The sequence below is a fragment of the Protopterus annectens genome, chromosome 7.part1, assembly GCF_019279795.1.
Source record: "Protopterus annectens isolate FY-2018-M chromosome 7.part1, PAN1.0, whole genome shotgun sequence".
Classification (NCBI taxonomy): Eukaryota; Metazoa; Chordata; order Ceratodontiformes; family Protopteridae; genus Protopterus; species Protopterus annectens.
Window position 1 is genome coordinate 159,257,184 of NC_056740.1, and position 14,076 is coordinate 159,271,259.

The window sequence follows — 14,076 nt, forward strand, 5'->3', positions numbered from 1 at the left end:
AATTTTCTGAAGATATTTGACTTTAAAAAGGTTGTATGTTACCATTTTAAGGTTTTGTCATGCACTTTGTTGATGTTCTTTATACTAGCTGCAAAATTGAACAAGTACTTATTTCATGCACATGTCTTTATGTATACTGTAAAGACTTGCAGTCCAGGTAACTGGCTGAAATGGGTATCGTACCAGATCATCGCTGCAGTTAAACGACTAAAACAAGAGATGGGTGGGGTGCAGGGTAATTACAAACAGCAGACATTCTCTTGAATGACGTGGAGATAATGACGTGGAGATCTTGAAAGGGGCATTGAGGAAGACCAAGTCCTGGATCACTGGACTGGAAGAGCCAAAGCAATACTTTACCCTTGTAAGTTATCTCATACGTGGAGCCACCATAATGCATGCTGTTCTAAGCCCCAGAGTCCTGAGGGACAGGCTGATCAAAGCAAGCTTAACTGAAGACAGAGTGGGAGTTATGTACAGAGTAAGACTTTCTGAAGGTCAACAGCTGGGGCAAAAATCAAAGCAGGACTTTGCAAAGTCGATGTAGTACAATCCCTACCTGTACCATATGTGATTGCTTAAACTGTTGGCCAAAAGCAGCCAGACATCCAGATAAGAAAACTTTATCCTTTGCTGACAAAGGATAGTGGCTACTACTAATATGCATTTGGGGAGAAAATAATGCTTGGGTGCAGGGGCTTTGAAAAAGGTTTAGTCATGTGTTCGTGACAAACTCCTAACTGAAAGGATAAAAGTCATCCTGACAACTTTATGATATATACATCAACAAGCAAGCACCAGTACTTGCATATTATTGCAACCAGATTTTTGCAGTAATGCTTGTTGCTTCTGTTTACGTGAAGAAAGAGTAATACACTTTTCTAAAGTTTAGTAACATGTTTTCTGTAACGTTTATACGTTTTAGGAATGTTTACCATTCAAACCACTGAGAAAGTAAGTGTTGAAAATAGGTTTCCCGTTTTACTGCCAGCATCTCATGTCAGCTAAGCATGTCCCAGACTACTACATATGCATTCCTTTTCTTGTGCCATCAAATGATGTCAAAGCTTAAATACTTTACCTACATTAAATTGCATGTGTCCCATTTACTCTGTACTGTTTGAAAAAGTGTAACCATTAAATACTTTACCTAAATTACTTTGCATGTGTCCAGTTTCTTCTTTTCAACTATAACATTCAGTTAAAATAAGATAAACTTGAAGAATAATCCTTCCGACTTGTGTCCCGTTTCTATTTTAAGTAGTAAGTCCAACAATAACAAAGTAAAGCTGAAAAATAAATCTCTGGAAAGCACCCAACATTGTATGGTAAGTCCCACAGTCCTTTCAGGCCAAATATACATACACATGCATCCACTGTTATCGCTGAATTCAGCGGTCGACGTCTTTACACCACGCTACCCACAAATCCTAAAATTGTACATGTTAATCATTTAAAAAAGCGCGACCAATATCCCAGCACACTTTGTAACAGTTCACCCTTCCCTAATACAGTTCATTTTTGCTGTTTAAGTAAACATCAAAAACTTATACCGTATCGCAAAATCCGGTTGCGATAATACGCAAGTACCCAAGCACCTTGCAGATATAATCTAATCATTTAGTCTCTTATGCCCATCAGAGAGAGACGAAACATAAAGGTTATCACACTAAGTGACTTATTTATCATGAAGGTTTTCAGATCTATTTAGACTTGCATGGGCCTTGGTTTCTGTTGCTTTCTGCAACTAGAAAAAAAATAAAGAATAATATCCAAATCAGTTATTGTAGGACTTGTCAATGGCTGTTTTATTGAGGAGAACTGTTATTCATTCATTGGCATTTTTTTTTTCTTTTTCTTTTTGTCAAGCAGGGAACACCCATTCAAAAGCTAAGGATATCACCTGCTATGCCAGCACTCTGAAAGTATCCAAAAGAAAATTGAGGGGACCCTAGAGAATCTGGCTGTTAGTGCTATGGTTTTCAGTGGAACCAAGGATTCTGCTAAATCCCTGCAACATTTGAGCAAGTACTCTGGAGATTTATATTTATCATCTGCAACAAAGACCACTAGGGGCAGTAACTTAAAAACACAAAATTGTCATCTTGTCATAAAGTTCTAATAAACTATCCCAGCATGCCAGCCCCACATTAATGCTTATTAATTTTATTTATTTACTCCTGAATGCCCTTATGGGGCAGACATCTTGGCATAATCTTTTCTTAGAAAGTTAGTTTTTGTCAAGAATGCAATCTAATGGCAGAGCCGATCAGATTAGTCAGCAGTAATCTTTCTTGTCAAAACACAGCACCAGTCACTTAAAATGAAATAATGAGAAGAACTGTTAAACCCAAGAATCCCAAGTAAAAAAACACCTGGTTTGCAGCAACTTTTTGGCAAAATTGTTTCCCCACATGTTTAATGAGGAAGAGAGGTGAATTATGTGACTGTCAGATTGAACAGAAGGTAATGCAGACTTATAAAAATGGGAGGAGTCGTAGAAGAAAAATCAGAACTGAACAATTTGATTGCATAGAATTGTTAGGGATACATCTGCAGTGGAGGGCATCAGTGAAATAATCCACTTAATTTCTTTATGGACAGTGATTTTGAACTGAACTATTTAAACTGGTTCCTGATAAAGTCTGTAACTAAGTGAGTGGTAGTGGTGGAGATTTTGGGCAGATATGTTACTTAGGTTGCAGTGGTGAGTACAGAGTTAATGTAGAAGATTCGGAATGTAAGAAGAGGTAGTGGGAATGGGACAGGTATAACATGAAGAAAGAGAGAGAGAGAAAAATAAGATTTATTTCTGCTAGTGAAACTAGAAGAATAGATCATCATTTGATTAATTTTGTTGTTTATTTACATGCTTTAATTCTGCAATGTAGAAACCAAGTATCTGGAACAAGCAGAATGAAGGTGTGTCTGCTCGAGCAGAAAAAGATGCTGAACAGAAGTCAGAGGAGGCAAAGGATCTGGAGAAGTCTAGGTGAGAGCAGTATTATGTGAAAACTGTAGATTTTTTTGGTAATTATAAAGTCTCAAACTGAGGCTGCATTCTTCCTAGTTCTGAAATGCATGTTTTTGATTTACTTTCAGAAGTTCAAAGTATTTGTATGTAACAGCTTTATCTGCTGCATTATTATGAGAAAGACAAGTTTTTAGTACAGTACATCAGATTTATATAAGGTAAAAAATGAATTGCTCATGCTTGCCTTTTGCAACTTTTGTAAAGTGCAGTGAAGATGGGGAATATTATATAAATATTTATTTACACAGGATTTCTCTTAATTGAGATTCCCCTAACTGCTTATACTTGCCTCTTGCAAATTATATAAAGCACAGTGAAGATGGAAAATTTTAAGTAACTAATTATTTACACAAGATTTCTTTTAATTGAGCTTCCCGTAAAATTCTTGTCTGCTGTGCAGAATTCTTCCAGTATAAGTTCTGTTACTTGTCAGATTTCTGCCAAAATATGAATAAAGCAAAGCACCACTTCCTAGGCTACTTTTCTTGTTTCATTCTTGTACTAACCGATCTGATGTTCTTTTCATTCTTTCCCCAATGATTGGGTCTCGGATCTGACTCTGCCTCTTTGGCCTCTAACCCGTAATGTCCCAGTCAACCTGCTACACCTCAGATCTCGTTTGCAGCTATATCCCTACTGACATGGATCCTTCTCAGAGAGCTTTATTGAGTGTTTGTTTTTCTTACTGTAAGTCAAAATTTTTATTTCTAAAATTTCCCATTTTTGTATTAAACCCACCTTCCTTACCTAATCTGCTGACTTTTTGAGTTGTATACTTGTGGTAGTTTTTCTCTTTTATCTTCTACCTCAAAGAAGCTGTCAGTACTATTGTTGGTACTTTTTCCTCCTTCATTTTCCTCCTCTTTCGTTTTTTTTTTCTACCTTTTAGAGGGGATTTTCTTTTTTTTCCTACCTTTTAGAGGAATTTTCTTTACATACCATTGTTAGTACTAAAAAAAACAAACAAAATAACTTTATTTTCCTTTTTCTTAAGAATCGCTTATCAGCTTTTTAGCTAAGATCAGTGTGGTAGCATGGCTGAGAAACCTACGGGTTTCAAAAATGCACTTCCTGTGGGCATAAGATCACTAACTCTGATGTCCACAGGGAGTATGTCTACTGCCTCAGAGCTTTTCATCTGAGCACGGACTGCTCCCATTTGTGCAGCCTTTAATTCTGGGACCCTTAGCGACTGTAGAAATAGGATAGTCTTAAAGGGATTGCCACCATCTTTTTCTGCTCCGGGGACTCAAACCCCCACAGAATCATCCAGAGCCTCTTTGGAGGTGAAGGAACCATGTAAGCAGTCATCAACCCACTCACCGAAGATTACTCCCTGTTTGGATCCTCCTAAAAAGATTCAAAAGAAATTGGATCTGATCTCCTTAACTTCGAAACAGAAACAGTCGGATCTCACAGCCTCGTATCCGACAGCTATTCATATGAAGTCTTCAAGAATCCAGTCTCCAGGGTTCATTGTAGAGCCTGTTTCTCCTAGTCTCCATTCTCCTTTCCTTCAGGAGATCTCGAGGATAGTGTCTTGGCCCCACTCCACCATTTCCTCCATCAGGTCCTTCAGGAGCCTTTCTGAAGTTGAAGTGGGTAGGATGACGAAGTTCCTCAGAGCTCAGATTCGGATGGGTGTTATCCCAACTCCATCTTCCATCAGATCGGTGAGCCTTCTTTCTACTTCTTCTGCAGTGATCTCTCCTTCTCTGATCTGACTGATGGTTTTGGAGCTCTCTGATCTGAGAGACCCAGGAGTGTTGGTCAGATCCGAAGACAGCTAGATCTTCAACTCCAACCACTTCCCTGACTTGTTTGGCTCTGATTCCTTTGGATCAGGACGAGTCTCAGAGCCGAAGCATCAGCACAAGGTCTGGATAAGTTCCACTCCAAGGTTGTGGGGGAGCCGTCCATGCCCCCAGAGCTTTGGCGTTGGACAGCACAGTTCTGACTCCCCCTTCAAGGCACTGGTCCGGAAGGAGTTGTGGCATGGTAGCATCGGCAGCTTTGGCTCTGGTGTGACCAGCTAGGGTGTCTGCTGGTCATCCTGCTTTTGAGGTGGTGAAATGAGTCCTTTCTCGTTTGAGAAATTTGACTATTCTGTCCTGTTTGGATTCTACAGCTCTGCCTCCTTCAAGTCCGAGCTCTGATCCTCTTAAGTCTATTCCTCAGGGAGAGCCAGCCCCATCCAGCATACAGATAGTTCCCCTCGAGGATTTTCCTGTCTCTTCAAATACTTCTCCAGATCATCCCACTGAGAAGCTTCCCTAAAAGAGAATGTATAAGAGGAGACACACAGATTCCCCTCAGGAGTCTGTCACCAAATACCCTGACTTTGTTGAAGGGGAGGAGGTTCCCCAGATCTCCAACAGATGATGTCTGCTTCAGAGGCGACATGGTCCTCTGATACCCTCTCCCAAGAGGGATCAGTCTTTCTGGAAGCTTTTAGGGCTAACCCATCTATGTTTTTAGTGACTCTTCCAGCAGATGAGCTTGTAGATTAGTCTCTTGCTGGCCGTGGAAGGAACCCCTTTACCGTCACCCTGATAAATCTCTTGCCCCACGTAAGGACAGGCTACAGTGGAACCTGTTGATGCTATGGTTATGGTGGCAGCCACAAAGGAAGAGCTGGCTGAGCAGAGCTCCACTGTCCATTCCCCTAATAGAGAGTCCAGGGTATTGGACAGATTCGGGAAGCATGTTTTTGCCTCAGTAACCTTTGCCTTATGGTGTCTAAATTACTTGGCACACTTCACAATATTACAGTAAGATTTGACTAAGGGATTTTCCAAATCCTTCTCTGAGTCCTTGTCTCTGGAGGACGACATGAAGTGTTCTTCACAACTGGCCCCACCCTTATCCATCTCCACTGCATCCATGAGACTAATTTCCCATGCTGGATGGGTACCTCACAGGCAGAGGGTTCAGGCATAGCCGAAAGGAGACATGCCTGGATGCACCTATGTGACTTTGCAGAGCCTTTCAAGTCTTCTTTTATCAATGCTTCTTTTGATGCAACATCTTTGTATCACCCTACTGTTAAGGAAACGCTTTCCTGGAGTGAATACTGTAGAAAGACCCTGTCTGCTGTAAGGATATGCTTTTCTGCCTCTTGATGATTCTTTTCCAGGAATCAAAGAGGAGGCAAGGAAATGAGGTTAAATAATTCCCAGAGTCTTTTCCAGGTTTCACCCTTGGAAAACTTTCCCAGAGGCATGGTGGGAGTTCAATTGAAGATGCTGTCCTCATGGCGGTGGGGGGGTAGGCTCACAAAACCAGCATTTTAGAGACTCCTTTTCAGATAAACCCTTCCATTGCTTCTGAAAGGTTGCCCGACTGCCTGCCTGCCTGCCTGTGGAGGCAGTTGGGGGATGCTTGAGAGAGGCAAGAGCTCAAGACATTTAATAGCTGCTAGACAAAAGAGTCATCCAAGAGGTCCCACCAAACTATAAATGATTCAGAACTTACTTAAGATACTTTGTAGTGCCAAAGAAAACCAGGGACCTGAGACCAATTCTGGATCTAAATCAATTTGTGAAGAAAGCATAGTTCTGAATGGTTATGGTTCAGTCCATTCTGCTGTTTCTACACAAGGACGAATGGATGTGCTCCATTGATAAACAGACGATCCAGAAGATTTCTGCATTTTCAGCTAGATGCCAGTCACTATCAGTTCAGAGCCCTGCCCTTTGGTCCCACCACAGCCCCCAGGATGTTCAGATATTAAAGTTATGCACTCACAATAAATATGCATCTGTGTTGTCAGAATTACCCTCCTTCCCCCTTTCTATTATCTTTTGGAATGGCCTTGTGGTTATTGTGGAACTTCTATTCCAGGTTTGAGCCCCAGTTCTGTTATTACTATTCCTACTTTGTCTATAGTTGGGCTTGATTACTCTTAGGGCTTATAAGTCAGCATACTCAATATGAGGTATAGCAGGTTGGCTAGGGCATTATGGGTAGATGGAGGAGCGTGAGAGTTGGATCCAAGATTCTAGTAAAAACAGCAGGGTTGGATCCAAAATCCAGTCACTGAGGAAGGATGAAAATGGACAACATGGATGCATAGGTATGGTGAGTACATAGTTTTAATTTTTATCTTGCAGATTCGAAGTTAAAATTCCATTGTATTTCACTAAAATGGAAAGACAAGCAAGGTTGATGTAATGGAAAGCTGGAGACTTCGCCTCTCACAGTTTTATGGAGAGCTGTATTTATAGAAGAAATTTTTTAAATTTTGTAGTGCAAATTGTGTAGGAGGTTGTGCATGCTATGTTTTAGGTGGTTTTTATGCCTTCCAAAATTCAGTTTAAGTTGCTGGCTTAAGTTCTGCTTAGTGGTAATAATAATACCTATTTGTTTACCATGTATAGTTATAATAGTAATTGCAATACCCATTAGTTGAGCACACTAGAGAGACAGTCCCTTTTCAGGGGTGACCCAGGGGCAGTGTCTGTTTATGCATATGGGTCTGACAGAATCAAACCATGTACCACAGGAACTACAGCTATCAGTCTTAACTCTGTGTGCCACTGCCAGACACTGCTATCGATTTTAGAACACTGGTAGTAGTAAGGGTTTTTAATTGTAAATGACATTTTGTCTTGAGCCCTAAGCCTGATTATCAAATGACACTTCAGTTTCATTGCTTTGGAGGCTTTATTCACTTGTTTTTTTTTGCTTTATACCTCATTCTTGTATTCTACCATGCTCTCCAATCTTGTCTGATACTGTTGTTGCCTCTGCTTTGCTACTTTATAGGCGATGGCTTTGAAAAGTGGTTTGTGAACTGGGATTATGCAAGTTTTACATATTCTGTGACTGGCCAGTAAGTTTTTTTTTTTTTTTTTTTTTTTTTTTACATTCATTCATTATTTCATTTTCTGATACCTGTTTCATCCCTTCATCCTCTTTTGGCCACAGAAAGCTGGAACGTGTGCTGGCACGCAACAGATGTAAGGCAGAGGTCCAGTTGTGGACAGGATGCCAATCCATCATAGGGCAAGTGCACACTCATGTACACTCAAACTCAAAACTGCAGACAGATTTGAGGCCTGCTGGTTCTGTGAAATGGAGAACCATGTTCTATGAGGCAGTATTGCTAAACACTGTGCCACTGTATAGTTTTATTGTCAGAATCCTAATTGCTGGATTTGTACACTTTGGATATTTTGGGAGTGTTTATGAGGTGATTGACAATCTGTGGACACATCATAATTGTTATTAGGTTTTGGGTATTGGATGTATAGTAGTACTGACCTATTTTTTTCTTTCTTTCATTTTTTTTTTCTTTGCACATTTTGTGGACCTTTCAGCTTGATATGACTGTATTTTATCAGCATGTAATGTTTAGCTGCAGATTTTAAAACACTGGTGGCAAGGAGTGTTTTTAATTGCAAGAGCATTTTGTTTGGAGCCATAAGCTTGGTCCAAACCAATATGTCATGACCTTTGCATTCATTGGAAGAAGAGGAGTTAATGGTATTAACATTATATATGGACTACTACTTAACCTTAATCATTGTTCTTAAAATGTTTTTGATAATTTGGAGCTTTTCTCCCCAGGCCTCCATGGAAAATGGGCTTCTACCTAATCGGATGTTCCTGATAATCAAATATCAATAAATAAATAATAAATACATTTCTGATGTCTGTTGGTTGGCCTCTTTTTTGTACGTATTGCCTGTTTTCATAATTATTCAGACCAGTTTATGTAAACCCATTTATTTTGTGATTTTCTGTTCCGCTAATGCATTTGGTTGCTAAGTCAGATCAGACATTGAACACGTTGGCTTTTGTTGCTCTGCTGTTTATATTTGTAATTTACATTTAGTTTGGAAAATTAGTGTTCCTTTCCTCATGGTTACTCTGAGCCCTCTACTTTGTCTACAGTAGTGTAATTTAAAGGGAAGTTGGCAGTGATGCCTCTTGTAGCAGAGAGTAAATCTGCAGGACTTCAGCATTAAGTCGGCTAAGTAAAATCTAAATGCATTTGTGAATTAAAAATAATTATTCAAGGAAAAGGCTGTGAAAGTGTGCTTGCGGGTAGTTGTTTCCTATAGCAAAAGAAAATTAACTCTGACTTGGCAAGATAACTTATAAATGTGCTTTGTATGTGGTATTTTGAGTTTTTCAGATCAATGCCAATGTTTGATAATGACGAACCTCTAATCTGATGATGTCAATTTTCATTCTGTCCTCAACTGATAGGTTCTGATCTGATCCTCAGATCCAACTTGGCCATTAGTAAAACTCATGGTAACCAAATAACTCTCAAGCTCCTTCTTTACCCATAGTGCACCAACCCTAAGCTACCTCAAATATATATCTATATATATATATATATATATATATATATATATATATATATATGTGTGTGTGTGTGTGTGTGTGTGTAAGTGTGTAAAAAGCCTGTATTTCTTAACCTTTGACTTATTTGTAGTTTCTACCGTAATGGCAAAGAAAGGCCATCAAGTGTGGTCACAAACCTCCACTATCAGATGCCCACACATTGTATTTATTACCTAGGGCTTCAGCATTTACAGGAAGATTGTTTCATATGCCGTAGATTCAACCCTAGTGTTATAGTTGAAAGTAAGAATAAATTATTGTTAAAAGGTTTATCATCATCTTTCTTCAGAGAGGCAATATCTGGGGCTCAGTCCCCCAAAGATAAATCTAAACAGATAAAGCTTTCTTCTCCGAAGCCTGCTACTTCATGATACTCAGCTTTGGAGCCATCTAAAAAATTACCTAAATTGGATGCAAGAGGGTCCCAGACTTCTTCTCCCTGAGATCTGAGAAAGACAAAAGCCACATTTCTGACTATTTCGGATCAGATAAGAAAACATTCAGGTCAGACTACTTCAAGTCCTGTTATTCTCCCTAGGACTAGATACTCTCCTTCCATTGACCCTCGTGCCTTCCAGGGTGTCTTTTTGGAAAGACACCAGTTCAAGTCTCCTCCACTAGCCTCGACTAATTCATCTAGAAGTTTTACAGAAGAAGATAATGGGAAGAATAATGAGGAAGTTCATCTCTATGCAGATTCAGACGGGTGTCTTGCTGGCTTCTATCCCCTCGGGTCAGGAGACCTATCCATCAACTATACCCCTACTGCAACGTCCTTTTCCTCTGATCCCTTCAGTGGTTTCAGAGTCCCTGGATCTAAGCATCCCATGTCTGTGTGGCTCAGATCGAAATATAGCTTTATCTTCTGATCCGATGCTTGCTCTGAGTGCTCCAGTTCAGAGTTCTTTGGATCCGAAGGGCTCTAGGAGCCAAAGCTACCCTGTCGGATGCGAGGTGTTGGAGTCAACTCTGAAGTTGTTGGATCTGTCTGTGCACCTCAGCATTGGATAGCTCTGCTGCAGCTTTCTTCTCAGGAGGATTGCCTTTGAAATGGGGGAGGACTGCGGTCCAGACGCTTGCCTTCTTGGCTCCAGGGTCTTCTCTCTCTCTGGAGTGATCGGCCTTTGAGGTTGTGAAGAGGGTGTTCTCTGCTCTGACAGGACGGATTGATCTAACCACCTCAGTCTACCCTGATGCCTCTGCGCTTAGAACCTCATCATTATTTGCCACAGGGACATCCAGTCCAGGACCAAGACGCCCAGGCTTCCCAGCAGGGGTTTACAATTTCTTCTGATACCTCCCTGGAACACCCCACCGAGGAAGTCACTAGGAAGAAAAAGTGCAAGAGGAAGCACTTGGACTCTCCACAAGAGTCCATCACAGAGGATACGGACTTTGATGAGGATGAAGTGTCCCCCACGGTCACCTCCTGAAGATGTCTCATTTGAAGACCTCTTTGAAATCCTAAAGCAGAGAGGTGGCTGAATGCCCAGCAACCCTTCACCCGAAGAGTCGGTACTCCTGGAGGCTTTTGGTACTGACCCATCTACCTCCTGGGTTACTCCGCCCGCAGATGAGCTTATTAAATTGGTCTCTTGGTGGGCGTGGAAGGAACCAGACACAATTGAACCCATAGCCAGGAGACTAGACAAGATTATGGCACCACCTTCGGATAAGCAGTTGTGGGGAAAAGGGGGTGCCCGTTGATGCCGAGGTGACCACCAGAAAGGAATTGCGGATGAGCGTTCCACTGTTCATCCCCCCAACAGGGAGTCTAGGGCAATGGACAGGTTTGGGAAGCATGTCTGTGTGTCCGGCACCTTCACCCTAAGGTCATTGAATTATTTGGCATGTTTTACTAGGTTGCAGAGGGGATTTGATCAAGGAACTCTCAAATACCCTTTCAGGATCCATGTCTGCAGAGATCCAAGCATCTGTAACTTCTCAGTTGGCTATCCTGCAATCTATTTCAAATTCGTCCATGAGGCTGATTTCATATATAGCCGAAGGAACCTCAAAGGCTGCAGGTTCAGCCATTCCCATCATCAGACCTGCCTGGATGCGCTTATATGATTTATGCAGAGCTCTTCAAGTCATCATTCATCGATGCTCCTTTTGACGGCATCTCCTTGCTCAGCCCCACAGTGAAAGTTTATCCAGGTGCAAGAAGGATGGAAAGACTTTGTCTGCAGTGGGTATACATTTTTGAACCCCTCAGAGATCATTTTCATGGAATCAGTGAGGTGGTTGAAAGAATGTGGATCAGGAAATTCCAGGGTCCTTTCCAGGACCTATGTGGAGGAACTTCCCCCTGAGGCAGAGGGAGTAACTCCAGTGGTCGACACTGCCCCCGCTGCAGAGGAGACCTGTAAAACCAGGGGTCTATAGATACTTTCTTTGACAGACCTTAACAGTGCTCCTGAAAGGAGGCCCAATTGTCCACCTCTAGAGGCAATCAGGGGTCAAATATTCCTGCACCAGAGAGCCTGGCTAGACATAACAAAAGATACTTGGGTGCAGAGGATTATTTCCCGGGGTTATATAATTCCCTTTTTCTTTCTGCCTCCAGTCTCAAGGAAAATCCCTGATGCTTCACTCAGTCCGATGGAAGAAGCAGCTGCTAGGAAAAAAGGGTCATCCATGAGGTCCAGCCAAACCAGATAGAATCCAGAACCTACTCAAGTTTCTTTTTAGTGCCGAAAAAACAGTGGAGCTGAGACCAATTTTGGATCTCAGCAACTTGAACAAGTCAGTTCAACATATCAAGATGTTCTTCGTGTTTCACTGTTGCATTCATTACATTTGGGTAATCTGCTGGCAGGTTGCCCTCAGTTGGCCTGAATTCCAAAGTATTGGGTCCTGCGTTGGTTGCTGTTTTCTCTTCCATGACGTCAGGTCGTCAGGGGTATAAAACATGCAGCCAATGCCATTTTCTTTATTCTTTCTTGCCGCACGGTGCCCAAAGCAGAAGCATTTTGCAAGTGCCGGTCGGCCGACTACTGAAATATTCGAGTTTGAGTTTCAGAACCGAAGCCTTCACTAAAGCTAAGTACCCCGTTGGGGAAACTTTTTTTTTCTTGCTTTTTACCGATGTCAGAAAAAGTTAATAATTGTATTACTTGTGGGAAGCAAATACCTCATAAGGATTTCCATTTATACTGTATTCCTTGCCTAGGCCTTGATCACAACGTGCCTGGCTGTCAGTTTTTTGCTAGATTTAACCAATGCACTATTAAGCGTCGGTATATTTTTGCATCAGAGTATTTTGGAAACAGATTTAATTACCCAGAAATGTTGTCGGATAGCAATCTGACTACCGGAGTACATAAAAAACACAAAGAAAAGGACAGAGAAAGGCAGTCGAGATCCAAAACCGACGATGAAGCTTCTCCTAAGCCAGTCGCTGGTTTGCTGGTACTCAGTGAGGAGCTTTCGCAGCCCCTGATACCAGCTACCTTCGAGTCGCAGGCCTCTACTGACACCCATGTGGCAGTTAATAACCCAGGACAGGTGGGTACTAAACATTGTATCACAGGGACACAGATTCCATTTCCACACTCTGCCAATGGCAAATGGTTGGCCAGATCTGCCAAAATATCAATGGGCAGAGGCACAGAAACAGGTTACATCCCTCATGGATATGGGGGCAATTCAGACAGTACCAGAACAGAAAAAAGGACAAGGTTTTTACTCAAGACTGTTCTTGGTGCCCAGAAAGGACAAGGCCTGGCGGCCAATACTGGATTTATTGATTTTGAGCACATACCTGGACATTCCAAAATTCAAAATGCTGACTTTGCAACAGCTTCTGCCCATGCTGGGCAAGAATGCTTGGCTGGCGACTTCAGACCTAAAAGAGGCATACCTGCATGTCCCAATAAGACTATTGTGCAGCAGATACCTCAGATTCAAGGCTGGCTTAATACATTACCAATTCTCTGCACTGCCCTTTGGCTTATCTACTGCACCCAGGGTCTTTGCAAAGTGCCTGGCACCAGTATTTGCATTTTGCAGACAAAGAAGTATACAAATATATCCTTACTTGGACGACTGTCTCATTCAAGCAGAGAACAAGGACACTCTTCTTCGACACCTGACATTTGTGAAAAGGCTTCTAACATGCCTAGGGTACACAATAAACAAAAAGAAATCGCAACTGGTACCCTCTCAAAATGTAACATTCCTGGGTGCAAGCTTGAATACATCTGCCCAGATGGCTTACCTCACGCCAGACAAACAAAGACAACTGACTACTTACTTCAAACTGATGGCAACAAAAACCCAGTCTTCTGCATGACAAATTCTGCAGGCTCTGGGCTTCATGGCATCCTGCATCCTGCATCCTACTAATTCCATATGTAAGACTGTATATGAGGAAACTTCAATGGTACCTAAAAAGTTTATGGAGTCAACATTCACACAGTCTGGAAACAATGATTCCTCTCATTCCCTGCCTGCAACAGGAGTTTCTTTGGTGGGCAAAGGCCTGTCACCAAAACATGGGACGGCCATTTACTCTACCCCCTGCCAGCCAAACCTTAACAACAGATGCATCAGATTATGCCTGGGGGGCCCACATGGCAGGAAGATGCATTCAGAGCATATGGGCACCAAAACAAATGCATCTACATATCAACCAGAAAGAGAAACTAGCTGTTCAAAATGCCCTAACAGCCTTCAAGGAC

General features: G+C 41.7%; 1 protein-coding gene across 1 annotated transcript in view; it reads left to right on the forward strand.

The window, feature by feature from the left end:
* The window catches only part of CCDC174 (coiled-coil domain containing 174), a 1,254,027-nt gene that overhangs the window by 133,902 nt on the left and 1,106,049 nt on the right, over positions 1-14,076 (forward strand). Inside the window, exon 3 of the mRNA XM_044078610.1 lies at positions 2,892-2,992. Within this exon, the coding sequence (XP_043934545.1) occupies positions 2,892-2,992 (101 nt within the window). The remainder of the gene's footprint in view (positions 1-2,891; positions 2,993-14,076) is intronic.